The sequence below is a fragment of the Eublepharis macularius genome, chromosome 6, assembly GCF_028583425.1.
Source record: "Eublepharis macularius isolate TG4126 chromosome 6, MPM_Emac_v1.0, whole genome shotgun sequence".
Classification (NCBI taxonomy): Eukaryota; Metazoa; Chordata; class Lepidosauria; order Squamata; family Eublepharidae; genus Eublepharis; species Eublepharis macularius.
The window spans coordinates 13,782,532-13,806,398 of record NC_072795.1 but is presented as its reverse complement, the minus strand read 5'-3'; the positions used below and the strand labels follow the sequence as shown (position 1 = coordinate 13,806,398).

The window sequence follows — 23,867 nt, the reverse complement described above, 5'->3', positions numbered from 1 at the left end:
GGACCCCTGGGGCCCCTGGCAACCTCGAGTGCACGTCTAAGGAATTGGCACAGCCAACACTTTCTTTTAAATGCCACCATAGCTACCTTATGTTGACACTGGGGTTAACATAGCACTGTTAACCATTCAGTGTTTTTAAAATTAATACTCTCGGAGGCTTTGAGCTAAAGGAAATCGTTCCTGAGTAAGGAAGTAAGACCTTTTTGGAATGGAACATGGGGACTGCATTGCAGTCGGCATTGCAGAGGAGGGCTGTGGCTCAGTGGAAGAGCCTCTGCTTTGCATGCAGAAGATCTCAGGTTCAATCCCTGGCTTCTCCAGGGATCGATGTGAAAAACCTCTGCCTGAGGCCCTGGAGAGTTGCTGCCAATCTGAGTAGATGGTCCTTAATAGGCCAATGGTCTGATTTCATAAAAAGCGGCTCCATGTATTCACAAAAGACAAGCCAAAACATAAACAATTACACAGCGAAAGCATTGTTGTCCAGAAATAAGTAAAGGCACTTCTTTCCATGTATCCAATTTTCTTTATATCCAGAAATGAAGAAAATCACAGCTTTTTTTTTTTTTTTAATGGCACATACATGCTTTAATTTTCTGGGCTGTAATTCAGAGGCTGTAACACCATATTGGTGATGTCAATCAAGCTACGCATTCCTAATTATAAGCACTTCCATTTAATGGAAATGGATTCTGTTTATAGGGGGAGGAGGATACAAAGACAGAAGGTCAAATCGCAGGTCAATTTTGGGCTGTCCTGGACACGATTCTGATTCCGACGGGGTTATTGGAAATGGCCGAGGTACGGGTGTCTTGTGCAAAGGGTAAGAGAAGTCTGCACCAGGATCTTGGAGGATGTCGTGTTCACTCTCCAGTGGAATGTGATAGACCGAATCGACCTCAAGGAGAGAATGAGGGGACCGGAACGAAACATGTTCCTCTGAGGAGCTGACTCCACCTATTTCATGCAATGCTTTCCTCTTCTTGTGGTCATGCTGGTAGCCGTACTGGGAGCCATTGGGATGGAAATAGGGTTCTTTTGGAGGGTGATGAGGAGGGGGAGGCCAGAATGGTTGGCCAGGGGGAGGTGGAGGACCAGGGGGAGGTGGGGGAAATCGGCTAGGAGGAAAGTGATGTGGGCCGCCTGGGGGTGGAGGTGGGTAACGGGGTCCAGGGGGAGGAGGAACGCCAGGATAGTCTTTTTCTTGGCTCTCTTTGGAGGAATTATAAGGACCTATGGGCCCGGCAGGGCCACAGTGACTTTGGCAGTGTCTATGTTTATGATGATGGTGGGGGGGAGGACAACGGTGGTGGTGGGGAGGACGATGATGGTGGTGGGGAGGACGATGGTGGTGGTGGGGAGGACGATGGTGGTGGTGGGGAGGAGGACAATGGTGGTGGTGGGGAGGACGATGGTGGTGGTGGTGGTGTGAATGGTGATGTCTGTGCCCTGGGAATGGGCATTTGCACCCAGAAACGTTGCAGTGGCGATGGTGTTCTCCCGAATCGTATTGGTGGTGGTGGATGGGATGTCTCCCAGAGTTTTCGTGCTGTCAAGAAGAGAAACAATTGAAAGGTGTGTGCATCACAAAGGAGAACGGGAAACGAACAAAAGCGTTCCTGAGAACACTGAGTCCAATTGCCTCTTAGAGACCAACAAGATTTTCAGGGTATAAGCTTTTGAGAGTCACAGCTCCTTTCTTCAGACTTACACCCTGAAAATCTTATTGGTGTCTAAGGTGCCCTGGACTCATATTTTGCTGTTCTGCTGCAGATCAACATGGCTACCCACTTAAAATGTTACTGAGAAGTTTCTCCACAGATAACACCCCTCTTTTTGCTGCTATAAATCTATCCATTTTATTTTATCTGGTGAATTGCTCTTAGGTCATGGAGAAAGTGGCTTATTATTTTTACTATAACAACAACAATATTTGGTACAAAAAGCTTTGCTGTTTCTCAATAATTTTATCAATATGTCAATGTTTTAGACTTATGAGATGACCTTGTCATATTCGCTTGTTAATTTGTATCGTGTTGTCACATTACTATGTTGTTAATTGTTATTTGGTTAACTAAATTGAATTTTTTAAAAAAAAAATAACAAAAACAACAGCAACATTTGATTTATATACCGCCCTTCAGGGCAACTTAACACCCACTCAGAGGGTTTACAAAGTGTTATTATTATCCCTACAACAACAAACACCTGTGAGGTGGGTGGAGATGAGAGAGCTCCGGGAAGGTGTGACTGGCCCAAGGTCACCCAGCTGGCTTCAAGTAGACGAGTGGGGAATCAAACCTGGTTCTCCAGATTAGAGTCCCAGCACTCTTAACCACTACACCAAACTGGCTCTCTGACCGCACGGTAACTGCACGATGCTGCCCTGAAACAATGGCAGTTGCCACACAGAGATTTAGCTCTGCCTTCTTTACTGCGGTGCTGTTTTGGGGAGTTATCCGCTTAATGTCATATTCTATTCATACTGTTTTCTCTCCCACCATCCAGTTTTACTGCAATCTTTCCCAAACCAGGTTTGATATGATCTTTTTGGGAAAGTTGCAGGTAAAGCACCTTTAGATGCCACTGTGTGGATGGGAAGGTGCACATTTTTTCATGTCGTGCCCACATCAATGCTATTTTCCTTGCTTCAACACCGGAGGCCATTCCCTCCTCCCCTAAGGGTTTTTGAGGGATTATGTCTATACTGCTATTTTGTTATAGTATTATAATGATCTACTACAACAATGTACTTGTTCACAGCTTTCATTTCTTTAAAAAAGTGTCTGCTACTTTTATTTGCAGACTTATAAGGAAGAATGTGCAGCCAGTACCTTTCTCCTTATAATTCCACAATGAAAAAGGCTAGAGACTTACTTTTTTTAAAAAAGTTATGAACGAGTATATTATTGTAATACATTGTTATAACAATCTAATGATATAGGTATTACCGATCTGCTGCTCCAAAAGCCCTCCCTCAGTCCTCCAGTGGCAGCCATGGAGAGCTGAAGCAAGGAAAGTGCAGGGAAAATGATTCCCTTCACCTTAAACTATACTGTAGTCTAGAATCTATTTACTATCCCACAGACCATACCCTCACCTGAAGTAGCAGAACAACCACAGAAATATGAACTGTCAATAAGTGTGCCCTTCTTCACCGCTTCATGACCCTTGCCATCTATTTATGGAGGATAAGCCTCAATGCTGCAGTGATAACAGAGCTGTCATTCGGCAGACTTCTAGCACACCTGTCCTCCCTCCATAAGATTTGGAATCCTGACTGCCAGGCTCTGTAAGTTTCTTCAGGGTGTTCACTTCTATTTGCCCCCTTGATGAAATGAAATTCCCTAGCTTCTGCATTCTTTTTGTCATACCTGCATTTCCTTCACCAACTCTTCCCTAGAGCCTTTGTGAAGTTGTACCTCCCAGAATAACAATCCACTTTTCCTTCCCTCAAAGAAGATGGACTGCAAACATTCTAACAGTCTTATTCCTTGAGAGATGGAATCCTTGTCTCTGGACATTCTGCACCATCTCAAAAGCTTAAACCAGAGGCTTCATTGCTGAACACAGAATTGAATTGGATTTATTAAGATGTTCAGCAGATGTTTATAACTAGATCTTACTGGCTCCGATGAAGTGAATTTGATTTTAGTTTTTCCAGTTTCTCTGTGTGTGTGTCTTTAGATCTGCTTTTCTTGACCATTTGCCTTTCGTGCAGCTTCACAAACTGCTTTTGCTATGAAAAGGTATACAACTAGCTGGAATTCCTATCTGCCAATATACCTGCTTAAAATGCATCTACTCTCCAGATGAGAAATGCAAAAATTTGAAGCAAATAGTCCACTTACAGGGATATCGTAGATTTCACAGGTCTCTACTTCAACACCTTCAGGGTCTTTTGTGCCATTAAGTACTCTGCCTATACAGAACCCGGTATGCTGTCCAGGGAAAGAAAAATATATTTGTCCTCTGGCATCGAACGAAGAACTGATGTTGGGGGACACTTTTTGAGGGCAAGCAGGGATGGAGACACAGCTTTGAAAAAACAAAAGTGTGCCTCATTGGGAGGCACACTCGAGACACGTGTGTGTTTCATCCCATTCTCCACAAATCTTTGCAAACTCCCTGTTAGGCAGTGATCGTTCCCATTTTACAGACTGGGCGATTGAGGGTCTCATTACACATTACACCATCTTGGGGTACGCTTTATCCTTTGCTCCTGGGCCTGCATCTGGCTTCCTGTTTTTTAAAAAACTGAATAACGAGTGATCGAATGACCAACTCATATTTGCCTGCAACTGAATGTTAATTGCAAAGGGGTAGCTGTGCTAGTTTGTTATAGCAAAATAAAGCAAACGCCCGCTGGTTACCTGAGCAATTAATATTGAAATATATAAATTTATATTATTATTGTTAGTCTTTAAGGGGCCACTGGACTTTTATTTAACTGATTGTTGCTAGTTGATGGTGTCATTATTTTATCCTCTAATTACCAGTGGTTCATACTGTAATTACAGACATTGAGGGGACTTCTTGTGATGGAGTTGAATCCCTGTTTCCTGCTAGAGTACTTTTGGAACTCATCATCTTCCATAAAATAACAGCATTTTTTAAAAAAAATACCTATATGTGGTATCTATATCTCTGTGTTTGATGCTAAAAAGGTAAAACAGAGGTAGCACTTGAAGTATTGCTCATTTGGCTCTGGCTTGGCAAGTAATTTCCATATTAATTGGAGGAAAGAATAGGGAGAATAGCCTCCCTGCTCTTTCCAGCCTCTTTATGCGAGGATGGTGTGACTCCTCGCCACCTATATTAGCGAGCATAAAAGAGACCCAAGCTGACAGAATCCATGTGGATTGTGTACTGTGTAAGGAGACCCTTAATCACTGCCACCTCTTTCCTCCTTTGTGTGATTTTGATGGCATCCTTTGCTCAGCATCTGGCATGCGTTGTTAGCCTGGAGCTAAGGCATCTCACTACCTGGGGGAGGAGGGGGTGGCATTCATTACTTCAAGAGTCACATTGTACAGGTTTTAATTTTTTGTTAGGAATAAGAACTTCAAAACATGTACATGCTCCCTCCCCAAGCCTGCTTCTCCCTTCCCAGTACTAATCCAGTTGGGCTTAATTTAGGACCTGGGGCCACCAACAGTTCCACTCCACATCTGTCCTACTCGCTTCAAACTCCTCCCTTCTGTGTGTGTGCCACATGTACCTGCTCCTATTTACTACATTTTCACAGAGACTGAAGGAGAATTGGTTGTCTCAGGGCCAAACTATAGTCGTTTCCACAGGTCCTTCAAGGGACGGCCCACTCACCGAACGCTGGCGGCTTTCCCCCTTGACTTCAGACGTCCCCGTTTTCAAAATGGTTGCAGGCTGTTTGGCATGGAAGCCTATGAGAGTCAGGCTGTTTGGCCTATGACAGCAGCAAAAACAGGGGACTGGGGGACAGCAGCCCCCCAGTATGGTTTCTGAACCCAGATTGACACCATGCTGGCTCTCAGAGCTCAGACAATCGAGACAAAGATCATGGTGTTTGTTCTGTCTATAAAATGCAAATTGCAATCTTGTGCAGCAGCCTCAGTTTGCTTTGGAGCTGTGCAGGCAAGGGAAAGCAGGTTTAATCAGGAAAGGGAGAGCAGGTTTAACCCTTAATCTGTCACCCTTCTCTCCATTTTGCTATTGGAAACCAGGTTCCCTCCTTTTTTTGTTAGCCTTTAAAAAGAGAAACATGAAAAAACACTTGTCACCCTTTAAAATTCTAACAACAAAGCAGGGAGCCCAAAATGCCCGAAGCATTTCTAGTCAAAATTGTTGAGATGCTATAATTTATCTTCCTAGGAAATTGTTTTTGGTAATTTATGGCTAGTTTGGTGCCTTTGATTGCCTATTGATTCCCTATTCACTAGACCTCATTTAGCTCTCCACTTACCATTTGTCTATCATGAAGAAATTCACACCTGGTTTTGGGGCGCGTTGTCTCCCTTATGGTAAATTCCACACGATATGCAGTGCGATCTGCTACCTGCATTGAACAAATTTATTTGAGAGAATAACTGAATGTTTTAACAACAATCAGGCCCACTTATCTGGTATCCTTGCCTATCACTGCAGGATAGGGTTACCATGTCCCCCAGTGGAGATTCCCTACTCTCACCTCTTGTTTCCCACTGCCGCTCAGAGAGGCAGTGGGAGAAAAATTAAAAAATGGCCATCATGCCTCTCTAGGAACCATAGAAAATCCATGGTAAAACCATGGAGTTTCTAATGATTCCTAGAGAGGTGTGATGTCACTTTGAGGTTTTCCCAGAAATGATATCACACCATTGCCAAAGAGCACCCGCCATGTCCCCTCTCCCCCATCTTCTGCAGGCTAAACTTTACTACAGGGTAAACTTTACTGGTTGAAGGACCCCCTCCTCCCAATGTTGAGGATCTTCCCGAGCTTTTAACAGCATCCAGATGGACAGAATTGTAGCCTACAAAAAGTTCCTGGCATAGAGATTAACGGAGGAAGAAAATTTCCTCTGATTACTTTCAGCTTGTCCAGTGGCTTTAATGGCACAAGGACACCCGAGCCTGTAAAAATTGAGGCAATTAGTGTTGGGTGATCCGCCCCTGTACAAACTGATCCAGAATTAATTTGTTAAAGGACTGATTTAGTAGCCATCGAAAGTTTAATATGATTCTACCCTCCCATTTGGGAATTGCTGGGGCTTTCACTGGCTTTGTTATGAGCATAAAGTAACCAAGGCCAGCCTGTAGCCTGCATGGGGATCTCCCACCAGCACAGGGGTAGAAAGCCTTTAATAATTCAAGAGCCAGTCAATGTCAAAAATCAGAGGAATAAAGAGACAGTACAAGAAAGTGCATTTGCACAACTGGAACTACACAATCGAACGTTACTGATAATTAACAAGTTTTTAAAAATAATCCATCTAAAACACTGTTCTTGTGAGCCCTTTATTAAGAAGTGGCACGCACAAGGTCTCACAATTACTAATAAATACACATGGGAGCACCCTGTGCAATTGTTTCAGTGCACTGGCATAAATCTGTACATGGTTGGCACTTGGCTTGCTGGTGCCCATTCACCTCTATCATATTCTTTTCTATAAGGCATCTCTAAAAAACCTTTTAGTCCCATACAAATATTTGTCTGGCATTCCCTTTACATACTGATTATTCTAGCATTCCACCATCCCGTCCAATATATGTAAATATAAAGGCTTCATTTTCTTTTCAAAAAGCTGTATCTGAGTCCATACCGAGCAACATTTGGCTCTGGAGCTGCAGGTTGTAGACCCCATCCTAGCCATTTCCCCATTTTGCCTTACTCACTGGAATAAGAAGAGTGGACACCCTTTACATGTTCCCACTGTGGTTTGGTTGCTGACACAGAATTCTTTCCTAATGGTTGCCTCCCATGTAATTTAGGAAAGCACCGGCCATAAGGGCCATTCTGATCATATCAGTGAAGGTTCTCTGTTTTGGATTCATTGCCACTGCAAATGCAGAAACATTTTCATCAGCAATGGAGCTTCCACTTAGGAATTTTCTGTACTCTATTAGCCACCACTGGCCGTGCATTTTTTCCCTTGCTGCACCACTGCAGGGCTATTTAAAGTCTTCTTAAAATTGATAACTCTGGAGCAAATACTAATTTTTTTTCAGATGGGTAGTTGTGCTGGTCTGCTGTAGAATAAAAAGATCCAGGTGCAATAGCACTTTAAAGACCAACTAGATTTCCAAGGTACGAGCTTTCAAGAGTCAAAGCTCCTTTTATCAGATATGAGGACTCGTATCTTCATATCTAATGAAGGGAGATTTGATGCTTGAACGTTCATACCTTGGAATTCTAGTTAAAGGTGCTACTAGACCTGCATCCTTCCTGAGTGCAGTTTGGATGCCAAAAGAGAGAAAACCGCTGGGGTGGAAGCAACCAGTAGCTCCTTTGCTAGTGTCAGGGTGCCAAACTGCAGCCTTAGTAGGGGGATACCTAAAATATCTGGGCAACCTACATGATTAAAACTGCCACGTTATGTAGTCATAGCAACATAAATCCCATTGATAGCAAACGGAGGAGTCTTTTTTTGTGCCTGCAGAGTTCTGCAAACTGCCTATCACATGTAAATGGGGCTATGGACAGTTTGTGGCTCTAGGAACAAAATAATTCTTATCTGGGCTGTATCCACTGCTATCATGGCAGTATAGCAAACCTTCACAACTGGGATGTTCTCTGTGGATAAGCCAATCCAGTTGCGAACGATTACCAATAGCATATTGGTAGTAAAGTATTCAAGGGAGTTTGGATGTGATTCTGGCTGGGCATCTCAGAGCGTAACTTTAATACATACCCCCATTAAAACTTTTGTGACTTTATCCACTTTGAAATGGTAGGTCTGGTTGCTGTCTTGATTGTGTTTCTCTAGGATCCTCTCAGCTTCTTCTGTGTACTGCTGAACATTTTCTAAGACTATTATTCTCACCGGACATCGCTTGCATTCATATAATGGTGGTGGAACTGTGAAAAGTGCATGGTTATTAAGACTGTACCATGGGTTTTAAGGATCCCATGTGTGTAAACTAGAGCTCGGTGAAAATAAATCCAATATTTGGCCATCACTATATCCTCTGGCTATTAATTCCATATCTTAATCCATCTTGTAAATAAGTATATCCTCTTGTCTGCCCATCAGGCTAATTGGATGCCTTCAAGTGCTAGTATTACGGGAAAGGGAGAAAAAGTTCTCTGGTTACTCCTTCTATAATTTTATAAAGCTCTATCATGGCTCCCCTTAGTCATCTCTTTTCTAAACTGAAAAGTCCCAGTCTTTTCAGCCTTTCCTCATAGAAAGAGACTCTTGAGTTGACACTTTCATTGGGCTATCCATTCTCTTGGCAAATCCAGACTACTTGAGCATATACTTGAAGGGGCAGGTGAGGTGAGATTTGCCATTGCTGGTTAAAAAAATAAATCTAGCACATCAGGGAGGAAAAGTTCTAGTCCAGTAAGTTCTCTGCTGTGCTAATTTTCTATTAGCAGAGTGCATATGTGTGTGTGTGGGAGTTATACAAGGAAGCATTTAAAAATATGCCCCCTCCTACCCGCAACCTATTTGGGTACAGTTGATTCCACTTCTTCAGGACACTATTACCGCTTCCTCACTTCATTCTGCTTACTGCAGTCAGTATTGAAAAGTAAAGCTTTATCGGTTCCCTTGACAAGTGTGCCAGTCATGTGGGAGCCATATTAGTGTGGTGTGATTAGACATGGGCACGAACAGCATTACGAACGGAAAAAACCCACGAACAGCCCGTTCATTTGTTCATGAACAAGCTGTTCGTGAGGTTCCATTCTAAACGAACAAGTGGTCGTTGCAAGCCCCGTTCATCAGCCGTTTGTCAAGCCAGACAGTCTGGCACCTGCAATCAATCCCCTTGGCAACCAGAGGCAGGGACTGAACTCTGTCTGAACTCCTTCTGGCTTTCCTTCTGGCTTTAACCCTTCAAAGCACTTCCAGCACAGAGTCCTGTTTTTGCCACTGTGAAGAGAAAATGATGACAAAGGGGGAGACCCGTGGATCATGCCTTTCCCAGGGTGCAATCTCTCTGAAACTTGGGGGGTCTTCAGAGGACAGTAAGGACTATGTCCCCTACAAATTTGGTGGGTATTGAACATTGGGAAGGTCAGTTGGTAACCCCAAACTAGCTGCCAACAGATACTGCTGTTTTTGCCAGGACAGGGCCCTTTAAAGGGATTTTTAAAGGGCCAGGTAAGTGGGTTTGACAGGAGGGGGGCTAAGTGGGGGTGGTTGGGGGTGGTTCTGGCCCCCATGAACAACAAACACGTTCGGGAACAGTTCATGTTCGTCCATGTTCGTTGTTCGTCGATGGCAACGAACGATGAACAGGGTGTTCATTTTTTTTTCTGTTCGTGCCCATGTCTAGGTGTGATTCATCCATATGAATAACACAATTTTATTTGCCCAATCAAATGCTCACCATAGAACCAGTCCTATTTTGAGGGTGAAAGAACCACCCCATCAGGCCCAATGCAGACAGTTTTTTATTCCACATAATGAGTTCAACCCCCCTGCGCTTCTACACCATGGCATGGATCCAAAAATGTGCAAGCAGAAACAGAAACAGCTTTAGCGCAATAGCACAAGATCTAGTGCAAAAAGTGCTTTCTTCTCTGAATTTTGCAGGACCCACAAATTGGTTGCACAAGATCATGTGCGAGCAGAAACGGGAGAAGGGATATAAGAAATTTGACTTAGCACAAGCAGCTACCGCAGTCTTGCATTTCCGCTTCCGCAAGACTGCTAGTGCAAGCAGAAATTTTGCACTGGATGTGACCCTGTGTATGCAGTGAACCTGGCTCCCTACCAAATGCAGATGTCTTCTTTGGCCTGTTCCTCTAAGCATTATGTTTTAAAGTATTACTTGTGCATTTTTACATTTCAAACATAGTTTGGTGCCAGTTGGCCTTCTGGAACTTGAAAAACTGCCCCAAGGAGTGGGTGAAGGTGGGTTCATCACATCCCAAACTGGAAAAACTGGTTTTCCTTGAAGTCAGTCCTGGAGTGAAGATGGTGTGTATGATGGCAATGGGAAGTGAGCGAACTCAGGGACTCCTGTTATTAATGTATATAATTCCCTTCTGAGCTAGAAAACGCCTCATTGAAAAAACGGGAATACCTGGGCTCATAGTGCAGTTATACCCGTACAACCTTGTTATTCTTAACAGTCGATTGATATAGATAACAGCATGACATCGCCCAAAGTTCTGGGAAAGGAAAAGAACAGGTATTGGATCCAAGGTGCATTTCCAAAGAAAACAATTCGCGAGGCTACTTCTGCTATTACTAACGTCTGTTTTACTAACCCAGTAAGTGTAAGGATTTACAGGTTAAAAAAAAAAGATTAATGTTATCCTCTTTGAACACCCAGAACCTTCTATATGAAGTGTAGCAGATCCAGTTGCAGCGTTTCCAGGGGTATAAGGACTCCCTTCCACATAATGTAACTCTCTTGGCTCATCTGTTCGGTGGGCTGTCCAAAATGCAGCCGCCAATCAGTCTCCTGGGGGGCTGTGATCCTTAGGAACAGGATTCCGAGGGATATTTTGGGAAAGGCAAGCCAAGAAAGGCATGCGTCACAAGTGGCCATTATGCCCACGGAAACTCTGCAGTGGATCCAGCCCATCAAGAGCAGATATAAAGCCATACATTTTTATTCTGCCCTCCTTCAGGATGCTATACATGGTTTTTAACTCCCAACTATGTTCTGCTGCCAAATGGTGGTGTTGCATCCTGTAAAAATCTAAATGTCTGCAATAGGAATTGAGCAGAGTTGAATTATGCCACTGATAAAACTCAGGATGCAGTGGCATGGAAATGAAGTTTCATATTAACTTGAAATTTGTTTTTTTTTAAATTAAAATACGAGTTCACTTTCCCCCCGCCAAATATTATCTCAAGGATATTAAAATGAAACCCAGAAAAGTGGATGAGTCTGATCCTGTAAACTGTCCAGGAATAAGTTTATCTGGATTGTCCCAGTGACATCTTGCAAGAATTTGTTCTGAGTATACGCCCAGGTCATACCTGATTCTGACAGTTGACAACAGGGCATCAAATTACAAGTCTGATGTTGAAAGCTCTGACTCAGCTCTAGTTTTGTGCCATTGTCGGCAAGTTCCAGCTAGTGGGATCCTCATGCTCCTCTCAATTAAAAGATACACCCTATTTGTCCCATAAGAACAGGTGGACATTGTGATGTAGGTAGGGCTGTGCGTTACCAACTCTTGAAATAAACCGTTGTCGTGTTCGGAATGCGGAGAACAGAATGGTTCCAGAGATTGGTTTAATGGTAGGAGCTCCTGTGGGTTTCAACAGATCTGGTAGCCGCGCTTAGCATAAAAGCCATCTGTTCATCGAAAGTAAGCAGCTTAAAAATACCTGGCCTTTCCCTTACCCTTTCCTATTCTGGCAACTGGACTGAATGCAAATGAAAACTGGCCAGGTCATTTCTTTTTCTGGCTTGTGGGTAACTATAAACTACATCTGGCTGGTGGGTAACCATAAACTACGTCCAGATTGGTTACATATGTGGAAACTGCTTTCTGTGCATTGATTGTCATCAGGGCTTTTTTTTCAGCTGGAACGTGGTGGAATGGAGCTCCAGCACCTCTTGAAAATGGTCACATGGCCAGTGGTCCCGCCCCCTGATCTCCAGACAGAGGGGAGTTTAGATTGCCCTCGGCGCGGAGAGCAATCTAAACTCCCCTCTGTCTGGAGATCAGGGGGCGGGGCCACTGGCCATTTTCGCCAAGGGTCATTTAAACTTTAAAGAACTCCCCCTTGTTCCAGCTGACCCAAAGTGACGTCATTGTGCGGTCCTGAGTTCCTCCACTGAGTTCCACCACCTCTTTTCCCAGAAAAAAAGCCCTGATTGTCGTACAGGAGGGGAAAGGGAGGGTGAGCAGCCCGGGTACATTTTTCTCCTCTATTTTGTATTTTTGGTGGAATGGGAAGCACTCTAGCCTTGTGCTCTGGGAACTCTGGGTCAGAATGTCAATTGAATGTACCTGTTTTTCTCATGTCCAATATTGGAAGCTCTGAGCTCTCGTGCCTTCCAAAGATAATGTGCAAAGTGCATGTTGTATATTGTCGAAGGCTTTCACGACCGGAGAATGATGATTGTTGTGGATTTTCCGGGCTGTATAGCCGTGGTCTTGGCATTGTAGTTCCGGATGTTTCGCTGGCGAAACGTCCGGAACTACAATGACAAGACCACGGCTATACAGCCCGGAAAATCCACAACAACCATGCATGTTGTATGTTCATAGCTGGCTGCCTTGATCTTTTATGGCAGCATTTTAGCTCCAAAGCACTGATCCCCAGAGAAGGAGAGTGTCAATATTATGCATAGTAGAAGAAAGAGAGACATTGCTACTTGCCGAGGTGCCTAGGAATGATCCGAGTTCACAAGACGCCCAGTGTTTCCTGGATATAACAGGACATTCTGTTTCCAGCACATCCAGAGTGAAGTAAAAGATGGATGCATTTTCCTGGATAGAAGGAATGAAACACATCAAATTGCTTCTGCATAGAAGATGCTTGGCATAATCAGGGCTGCCGAGAGTCACCACGGCCACCCAAGCAAAGATTCCTTCTGGACCTGCTCAAAACATACAACCTAAACCTAAACATACAGCCAAATACATGACTTGTTCAACTCTACGGATTGCCCTCTGATGGGATGAGAAAGGCCCCTAAGAATTTGTGCCCCCCCCTCCATTAATAGCCGTGGGTATGAAGGAACAAGCTGATTTATTTAAATTAGCAGTTAACCCACAAAGTCCTGTTCTTGAGTATTTTCCATCAATGCTGGGAAAGCCAACACTTTTGATTATTTATTTATGTTTTTATAGTCTGTCTTTCTGTTTGAGACTCAAGGGCTGCTTCCACATATGTTGGAGAATGCACTTTCAATGCTCTTTAGCGATCATTTGGAACTGGGTTTTCACGTGTGAAACAAAAAATCCACTTCCAAAGGATTGCTAAAGTGCATTGAAAGTGCATTATTCAACATGTGCGGAAACGGCCAAGGTGGATCACCTAACGTAAGTCAATATAAGCATCGGCTGGGGCATTCCCTAAACCATACAAAAGGGTAAGGATAGCAGAAATTTGAAAAGAAGCAGAAACCTGATTCGGAGTTGGGGGAAAAATGCAGAAACAAAACATAAGCAGATTGATACCACATATTAAACAACAGGGAACTATCCAGTAGGAGCCTACTTACAGCAACTGAGAGTATGCAGTAGTATAGTCTACAGTCCTTATCCCTGTGCCAATGCATTTCTTTTAACTGTTTCCTTGCGGTGCTGAACCTGGTAGTGATAACATATTACTACCAGTGAAATGAAATTTTATATACATTCAAAAATTTAGCAACAGTTCAGAAAGCTGCTGTAGCATAGTGGTTAAGTGGTTGGGCTGTGAATCAGCACTGTGCTGCTTCGACTCCCATGACGGCCATGAGCTCAGCAGGCGGCCTTGGGAAAGCCACTCCTCTCAGCCCCAGCTCCCCAGCTGTATTATGGGGATAATAATAATATTGACTTGGTTCACCATTTTTTAAAAAAAATCATATTTTGTTTTGATGAACTACCTCTTTTTCATAGAAGTTGAACATTGAACATCTATTGGTTTTCTGAGGAGTTAGAATATTCATGCATATTCTGTAGCATCACAAGAGTTCAGCTAATTAGTGTCAGAGGCTTGGCTGCCGCAATGGCAGCACAAATCAGGTTGTTGATTATTTCAGTGGAAGAGATGTGTGAAACCAACAGGACCTGAAAGTACTCACATTGGGCTGGGTTATGCCCCAGGTGTGTGTGTGTAATTGCAGAATTTGAAATTTAAAAGTCAAATTAAAATTCTTTATGGTTTTTGCACAATTTCAGTTCAATGTTAAGAGGTTTCCAGGATGTCATTCATGTGATCTGATTATGTGCAAGTGATTTCCATGTGAAGAGATTTCCATGTGCAAGTGATTTCCATGTGAAGAACAGGAGGTGGGGGGATTGCCATACCTCCTTTACTTCAGCAATGGCTATTTTTGAACTGATTTAGTAGGCAGTAGCCGTTTACATAGAACAGGATAGCATGGTCATGTCAAGCTTGGAAACTTAAGCAGGGTTGGCAATGATTATGGGAGGCTACCAAAGAAGTCCAGGGTTACTACATGGAGGAAGGCAATGGCTAAACAACTCTACCCCTCTTGCCTTGAAAACTCCTTGATGGAGTTCCCATAAGTCTGTTGTGACTTGGTGCCATTTTCTGCATTCTTAAAAGGCAATCATGACTTCAAGCTTACCAACTTATGGAGTTCCTTATTTTAAACAGCTACTACATGAGAAAAAATTAGAAGTTGCTACTTTAGAGAGAAGTATTTTTTTTAAAGAATTTATCACAACATTTATTTTGTGTAAATTCAAAGATAGGAGGTAGTGGAACGTAGTGGTTGGAATGTCTGATTTAGAACTGGAAGATCTGAATTCAAATTCCCACTCTGCCATATAGCATTCTTGGTGAATTTGGGCCAGTCATTCATTCTCTCTCTCAGCCTCGCCAACTTTACAGGGTTGTTGTTGAGGATAAGTTGGGGGTAGAGAAAACAACATTTGCCACCTCGTGCTCCTTCCAGGAAAGCTGAGATCAAAATATAGTTAATACATCAGATAGACTGTAATGTAAACAGTGGGCCAGATCTCTGCATAGGTAAGTAAGCTCAGCTGCTCGGACATGGTCCAGGGCAGCCTCATTGCTAAGTCAGTGTATAAGCTGAAGATACCAACCTTCAAGCCAACCGCAACAGTGATACTTACAACATATTGAACATGAGCATCCGCAACCCGCAGCAAGCTGAATATGTAGCCATCCCTGCGATGTTTATTGATCAAGTCGAGGGCCACCCCTGCATCCTCTTCTGTGTCATTGCAGTCTGCGGAAGCCACAAAGGACTGGTTTTGGGCATTCGAACAGAGCAAAATGATGCAGAACACGAAGGATGATAGCAGCTCCATTGGAACTGCGACACAGGAGGGCTCCTGTACTTCACCTCTTTACCGAGTTTACATCAGAAAAGCCCTTCCAGTCATAGTGAGTTGTGGCATCTGTGTAACTAAAGCGATTGCCTTGATTCCTACGTAGGTAAAGCAAACAGAAAAGGAATGATTAACGATGAACAGGTAGTTCCTCTGAGTGCAATTAGACAACTGCTTCTTGCTTGCAAAATATCGCGGGGAAGCCAAGTTCAATGACTCTTCCAGTCTACCAAGCTTCTGGATTTCCCCCCCAATTTGTTCCTCTTGCAAAAGGAATTCAGTTCCGACCGGTTGGACAGTACAGTGACTGGATTGCAATCTGCAGCTTGAAAGCCATGGCCCTGCAACAAGCAATATTATCATTAATTATAATACCAGATAGGCTTACTTTAATTTTCTAATTTACTTTTCATATGCATAATTTCTGCTTACCTTATACAAGATGACGAGCCCAGAAAATCTTATTCATCTCTCCAGCAAAACAATCTGACCGGCTGACTCTCTCGATCCCATGACCCGGCAATCCTTCTCGACTAAGAGTGCAGTTCTAAGAAGAGATACTCCAGTCTAATCCCATTATGGGCTTAGACTGGAGTAACTCTTCTTAGGACTGCACTGTAAACCAACCAGTTCCTGAGGGTGACGTAAGCAGCAGAGAATGAGGGCTAGGATTGGTCAGCAGCACCCAAGCCAGCTAAAGGAACAGGCTCTATCCATGATATAAGCAGGTAAATGGTTACACGGAGAGCCAAGCTACAAGTGAATGGCAAGCGAACAGGGAGGAATACATGTGAGTCTGTTCACTTGCCATGCAAGTGTAATTCGTCACTTGTTGCTTGGCTCTCAGGGAACAAATATGTGCAACTTTGGTTCAGATACATGTTTGCTTTGCTTTTTAGCTTACGGTGGTCATTTTATATTTCTGGCTTTTCCCTACAAATCTTTGACAATTTTTTTTTCAGTTTTGTACAGCACAAATCTGGTCCAACTTGGTATATACTCATTCCTTTCTATGCTTTAGGGCAGAATTCTTGGGAATTTCAGCCTGAGGGTTGAACTTTGTTTGAGCCAATGCAAGAACTGGGTTTTCTGTGTCTACCACTGTCACTATGTTTCCTGTCTTACTCTCAGTAATTTTCCTCGTGGTTTGTACATTTCCTCCCCAGAGAAGATTAGCTCATTTAGCCAGCACCTGTTCTCTCAGGAACAATCCATCAGCTAATGGTGTCTGAGTTCTTCAGTTGTGTCAAAGGTGTGAAAACATCTTCTGCTCCAAGACTCCCTTTGGCCATTCTCCCCTGATGCAGGAATTGAACAACTGCTCATCAAAGTAGCAGCCCAATCTTGAAGCAAGATCTAACCTTAACGACTTCTTAGCCAGCAAGAAATTCTGTGGCGCATTTTTGTGGAGTAGGCATGGGATCAGAGAGCTGTTTGCACACATGGGAGTGGAAGAGAGGCTTCTCAATTTCATCTTGAGCGAATGAGAATTCAGGGACTGTGAAGTATTAGGTTTTGTTTATTTTGGAGCTGTCTGCAAATTTCATCTCTCTGTGTCTCCTCTTTGTCTTTCAGTTTATGTAAGCATTTGCATCCCTTCTCTTTTTATCCAATAAAGCTGTGTTGCCTCGAACTGTGAATGCTTTGATTTCTTGGTATAATCATAACCTGGTGGCGTTTGCTTGTTTCCTCTGTCTGTGACCTCAGGGGACAGGCTGGTGGCTACACTACCTGGCATGTATGTGTGTGCGTGTGCCTGCTTCTGTTTTTGGTGGCTAAGAACAGGGGAGGAAGGGAAGGAAGGTTGGTTGGAGCTGCTTTTCTGTCTTTCTTGTCTCTATACCTGGCCTAATCAGGATAGCACCAAATGAAACAGCTAATGCAAATGATGGGCCAGTGACTTAACTATAGTTACACATGCCTTGGTTGCATCCAGACTAGACTACTGTAATGCCATCCATATGGGGCTGCCTTCGAAGAGTTCTTGGAAATGTCCATTCATCCAAAATATGGCAACTTGGTTGAGTTGTGCTGCCTGCTGGAATGATGTTACACTTAGAGCCAAGCTACAAGTGATGAATGACACTTGAACGGCAAGTGAACAGACGCACGTGTATTCCTCCCTGTTCACTATGTGATCAAGTGGAGCACAAGTGAACAGGGAGGAATGCACGCGAGTCTGTTCACTTGCCATTCAAGTGTCATTCATCACTTGTAGCTTGGCCCCTAGTTTCATGCAATGGCATTTGATTCCAGTAACATTTCAAAGTACCGTTTTCAATTTTTAAAGCCTGAAATGATTTGGGAACAGGCTACCCGAAGATCACCTTCTCTAATATAAACCTCTCTGAGTACTGAGATCATCTGGAGAGGCCCAACTTGGTGTGGCGTCATGGGTAGAGCCTTGCAATATGTTGAACGCATGAAGCTGCTTTATACTGAGTCAGGCCGTTGGCCCATTAAGGTCAGTACTGTCTGCTCTGGTTGTCTCAGTGGCTTTCCAGGGTCCCCCCCCCCAAAAATGTCTTCCACTTCCCATCACCAGATTCTTTTAACTGGAAACCCAGGATCTTGTGCATGCAACAGAGATATTATACTACCAAGCCCTGCCGTCTGTATTAGGGATTCTTTTCTTGGCTGTTACCAACATTATGGGATGCCCTTCCCCCATGAGGTAAGCTTGTTTCCCTCCCTTCGCGGCTTTTAGGAAGATTGTCAAAACTTATTTATTTCAGCAAGCTTTGGGATGTGTTTTTTTGTGTTCCTAATGGCAAACTGTTGCAGTTTTATTTATATACCTAATGCTGAACCTGGCCATAGAGTGTGGAGCAAAAAGCCCGCACAATAGTGTCAAGGAGAGAGATTTCAGCAAGATTTTTTTTTTTGGCATACAAATATTAAATTTTAAAAAAATGTCAGGAGTAAAATAAAATATAAATAGGCTTGCCATCCCCCTTGTCTGGGGCAGGGAAATACCTGCCTTCACCTGCTGCCTCTGGCCCCACTCACCTGGCTAGTGGGGGGTAACAGGGGGAAGTAGAGTGTGCGTGCACACCTATGTCCCCCCATTGTGTTGGTGACAGAGGAGTCTCTGGGTGCACTGAAGCTGAGATCAGTGGAAATCATCCACTTGGAGGCAATTTTTACTGAGCTTGGCTTCAATGTGGCCCACGGCTCCTCCATCGTCCAAAGAGGTGATTTCCATTGAACTTGGCTTTAGCATACCTAGTGGCTCCTCATTCTGGAAAACAATGTCATTTTCTGGCACAATGGTGGAGTGCTAGAGCACGCTTGTGTAAAGCACATGTGAGGGAGGTAAGTACCTCACTGCCCTCCAGCCCCCTACCCCCCCGAATTGGCCTCTGGGGCCCTTTGCAAACCTAAATAAAAAGGGTTTTAAAATGCCAAGATCTCACAAGATTACCTCACAAGATCTTGGGAGCCATTTTGGATTGCCTGGACAAATGCAGTTGCCTAGATAATCTAAAATGGCACTATATTGGTGAGCAGTATCATAATAGCCCTTTCTTATATCATTAGATATAAAGTGGCTGCCATATTTTCACTTTGACACTGGAGGTTGTCAGGATCAGAATGCTCTTTTGTATACTTATGCTTAACCGACTCCATATTCAGTGTTCAGTGCTTTCTTCCCCAGGTGCAGAGGTTCCCAGGCAGCTATCTCTCAGACCAGCATTGTTTTGGCTACCGACGTTCCACCAAGAACCGGCCTTGGGGAAGCTTTCGCTTTTGCAGCTTCAAAGGGAATATTTTGAGAACTGTGGGGGGAGGATGGGTCAGCTATGATACTTAATATGTATCTCTTGCTTTGCCTGGCATTGGTAACAATGCATATGTACCAACCTGGATATTGCATTCAGGCCAGTGGACTATAATAATCTTTTTCTTCATTAAATGCTTTTTGGAAACAATGGACTTTTGTCTAATTGCAGAAGGCAGACTGGAGTAAGGATTTTATCTAGCCACAGTTCTGACATTTTGTTACCAATCATCTTTCCAATGCCTCAACCGGATCAAACGGACTCCAAAGCTGTCCCGCCCCGGGACCCTTTGTTCGATCCGTATGTCTCTCCCGGTCCCCGAGGCTCAGAATCTTCTCAAGTTGTGCCAAGGAGACAAGGATCTACGGTTACAACCATTTTTACCCTCGAAAGGGCAATGCGCACGCGCTAGCGTTTGGACGCCTTGTCTCCACTCTCCCGAGGACATCCAAGTTAACAGCTTTAAAAGAATGTAAACTGCTGATTGAAACTGCTGAAACTGATTTATGAGACGTCTGGCACAACAAGAAGAAGCTTGGTGAAAAGAATAGGTGAGAGGATAACAGAACTTGTTTAGTTTTAAAAGGGAAGGGAGGACGAGCCGAGACAGATAACATGGCGGCTACTGTGAAAGGCTTATCAGAACAACTGGCACAATTTCAAGCACTAATGCTTGACTCCCAGACCAAAATACAAACTTCTTTAACTGAGCTAACAGCAGAAATGAGAAATTTGGGCTCAGAGGTTAAATTGGTGGCAGGCATTGCATCGGAAGCCAAGGCTCTTGCGCAACAGAACAAAGTGGAGATTGACTCATTGAAAAAACAATACGTAGACTTATCCGACCGTAATAGGAGGGGGAACATTATTTTCTTTGGTATTTCTGAAGAAGTTAAAGCATGTGATTTAGAGCGGACCCTGGTGGGATGGTTATCACAACAGGAGCTGGAAATAGAAGAAGAAGATATTGAACGTGCCCACAGACTCCAAACAAGAAGAATGGGGGGGGAACCGCGCCCGGTGATAATGAAGCTTGTGAGGGAGAAGTTACAGCAGAGGATATTCAAAACACTCAAGAAAAATAAAGAGCTGACATTTAAAGGCAGAAGGGTTTATGTGAAGGAAGATTTTTGCAAAGAAACGCTTTATCAAAGGACTCAAATGAAACCTTTTGCACAGAAACTTAACCAAAGCAACATTAAATTCAGCTGGGCGTACCCAGCATCCCTGGTTATTTACCAAGAGGGGAGGAGGCTTTGTGCGAGGAACCCTGAAGAGGCACGGGACCTATTAGAAACTTTGGGAGTAAATGTGAGGAATACTGAGTCAATCCCGATGGATGAAACGCATCAACCTCGGCCACAGCAACCGGACTCTGAGGAAGGTCCATCTAACCGTCAGGACAAGAGGCCAAGACTGTCTCGAGACTGAGACATATTAAGGGAAGTATACAAACAAAATTAAAATAGTATTAAAATGGTTATTAATATAACTCGGGGAGTGGAGGGTGCGCTTACCCCAGATGTGTAGAGAAGGGATGAGTACTCATCCCCAGCTCATGGCTCTACACAAGGGAAGGGGAGGGGGAGGGAGGGGGAAGGGAAGGGAAGTTGGGTATACAAAGGGGAATATCAAACTAAATATCGGGCCAGGGGAACAAAGGGAAGGTAAATCTGAGTTTGAAAATGGATAAAACGCTACAGGTGCTGACACTGAACGTCAATGGTCTGGGTTCGGATTTAAAAAGGTATAAACTTCTTAGATTCCTTAAACAACAGAATATAGATATAGCATGGCTCCAGGAAACACATAAATCAAAGAAAGATAAAAGACCTTTATTCAGAGACCCTAATTGGGGGATCTTGGCAGAGGCACGTGGATCATCAAAATCAAGAGGTGTGGCAATTCTGGCTCACAAGAGGAATGATATAAGAGTAATAGAAGTGATAAGAGATGCTGAAGGGAGGTTCATAATGGTTAAATGCCTGGTTGAAAATAGATTAACAACATTGATAAACATATATGCTCCAAATATGGGACAGAAAACCTTTTTATTAAAGGTATTAAAAAAAGCGCGTAGCTTCTCTGAAGGAGAGGTAATTTTGGCAGGAGATTTAAATAAGGATTTTAATAAAGATAACATAATTAATTGGAAACAATGGGATCTGACTGAAGTACACAAAGTTCTTAACCTAGTGCCCAAACCCACATATTTTTCAAGTAGACATAAAACCACCTCATGTTTAGACTATGTACTTATAAATAGAATGAGTACCTGGGAGGTAAAAAGAGTAACCACCCATCCAACATGGATTTCAGACCACGCCCCGGTAAGTGTAGAAATAATACTAATGCATAAACAAGTTAGAAGACCATGGAGATACAACAACATGATTATGGCTAGGGAGGAGGACAAGCGATATATTACGGATCAAATAAAGCTATACTTCAAAGAGAACAGAGGAACAGTGGAGACAAATACACTATGGGATGCGGCTAAGGCGGTAATTAGAGGGCAATGTATTATGAAAGAAAAGGAGATAAGGAAAAAATGGCATGCCGATAGGGAAGGGAAACTACAGGAATTAAGTAAGTTGCAAGAGGACCAAATAAAGAAATTTTGCCCCAATAGACATAAATTAATTAGGGAACTGCGGAAAAAACTGGATGTTCTTGACTCCATGGCATTATGGAAAAAGCAGGTTATGGTAAAAAACGAATACCAGAGAAATACACTTAATTCAGCCAAGAGATTAGCAAATTACCTGAGAAGGGAAAAGGAGAGACAAAGGGTGAGGAGTATTAAGATAAATAAAAAGGTGACACAGAATCCAGAGGAGATAAAAGGAGCATTTGAGAAATTTTATAAAAGTTTATATGAGGAAAAAGAGGTGAAGGAATTTGAGGAAGAGATAGGGACAGTGTTAACGGAAACTGAACGAAGGAGGCTTGAGGAGGATGTAAAGTGTCAAGAGATTGAGCAGGCGATAGGTAGCTTAAAGACAGGTAGATCTCCAGGGTTAGATGGTTTTTCAGCTGAATTTTATAGGGAAATGAAAGAGGTATTGATCCCTGAATTACAAGAAGTATTTAATAATATACTAAAAGGAGGAAAGGCCCCGGATACCTGGAGGAAAGCAGAAATAACGGTGATTTTGAAACCTAAGAGAGACCCCCAAGAAGTGGGTTCATATAGACCGATTAGCCTGCTGAATCAGGATTATAAACTCTTTGCCAAAATATTGGCAAATAGACTTAAGAATATTATTCAGAAAGTGATAAAAGAGGATCAATACGGTTTTATGGAGGGTAGAAACATTGCACACCCAATAAGAAATTTAATCAATGTCTTGTGTCATAGTAAATTTAGGAAACTGGCTTTATTAAAATTAGATGTTTATAAAGCTTTTGATACACTGTCATATCAATTTTTATGGACAGTTATGGCCAAATATGGAATTAGTCAATCAATTATACAAGTATTCCAGGAAATATATAGAGAAGGCACAGCGGTAGTTAGACTCAATGGGGAACATACCTCACAATTCTCAATTCAGAGAGGAGTTAGGCAAGGATGTCCGCTTTCCCCGTTCCTCTTCATAATGGCTATAGAACAACTAGCTCAACGCATTAGGAACTCTGGGAGGATAGAGGGATGTCAAATAGGCAAGGAAGAAATTAAATTAAACTTATTTGCAGATGACCTGATCATAGTTATATCAAATCCGAAAGAAGGAGTCAAAGAGACAAAAATTATATTAGAAGACTTTGGGTTAAACTCAGGATTAAAAGTTAATATGGCAAAATCAGAGATAATGTATATTAATGTGAGGATGGAAGAAAGGAAAGCGATACATAAATGGACAGGAATAGGTTTAGGGGTCAAGAAATTCAGATATTTAGGGATAGATATAGTTAAAAATGTTAATAAGATGGTAGAGAGGAATTATAATCGGACGTGGAACACAATATTGAAAGAAATGAGGAGGTGGGGCAAGAAGACATTAAGCATAACAGCTAGGATTAATATAGTGAAAATGTTCTGGACCCCAAAGTTATTATATTTGTTTCAAACGATACCTTTAGAAATCAATAGACAAAAAATTAACAGTTGGAATGCGAGAATAAAAGAATGGGTCTTTGGCAGTAAAAAAAGTAGGGTTTCTAGATATTTCATATATGCTCATAGATCTGACATGGGATGGGGTGTCCCAGAACTGGGGAATTATTATGAAGCATTTCAAATAAAAACATTAATGGAAATAGGGGAGAGAAGTGAACAAAAATGGGTTAGAATCGAGAATGAGGCAAATAAAGGGGTTGGAAGATTTGGAGTATTTACAGGAGGAAAGTTTAAATACAGTATGTTAGAACCGGGACCGAGAAAAACAGCATTAATGATTTGGAGGAAATGGCAACCGAAATGGTTAAAGGGAGTATCTAAACAAGTATTA

The 23,867-nt window shown here is 42.8% G+C and overlaps 1 protein-coding gene across 2 annotated transcripts; it reads right to left on the bottom strand.

The window, feature by feature from the left end:
- Positions 1–499: 499 nt before the first annotated feature.
- On the bottom strand, positions 500–15,913 carry HRG (histidine rich glycoprotein). Of its 2 annotated transcripts, XM_054982243.1 has the most exons (8): positions 15,413–15,913; positions 12,977–13,087; positions 10,714–10,801; positions 8,367–8,533; positions 5,942–6,034; positions 3,852–3,941; positions 1,425–1,549; positions 501–1,379 (listed from the first exon to the last, which is right to left on the bottom strand). In XM_054982243.1, exons 1-8 carry the CDS (start codon positions 15,608–15,610, stop codon positions 677–679), a joined length of 1,575 nt encoding a protein of 524 aa, XP_054838218.1. In that variant the 5' UTR covers positions 15,611–15,913; the 3' UTR covers positions 501–676. The 2 variants fall into 2 exon arrangements, with proteins under 2 accessions (XP_054838216.1, XP_054838218.1); XM_054982241.1 differs by having other exon boundaries at positions 500–1,549.
- Positions 15,914–23,867: the final 7,954 nt, after the last annotated feature.

What these genes read in the sequence shown, in the direction of transcription:
- HRG (XM_054982241.1), bottom strand. Translation starts at nt 15,610, where the DNA reads ATGGAGCTGCTATCATCCTTCGTGTTCTGCATCATTTTGCTCTGTTCG. An exon ending in ATGCTCATGTTCAATATGTT is followed by an intron (nt 13,088 to 15,412) that starts GTAAGTATCACT and finishes CCTTCTATCCAG; the next exon opens with GAAAATGCATCCATCTTTTA. An exon ending in GTGAAATCTACGATATCCCT is followed by an intron (nt 1,550 to 3,851) that starts GTAAGTGGACTA and finishes TCTTCTTGACAG; the next exon opens with CACGAAAACTCTGGGAGACA.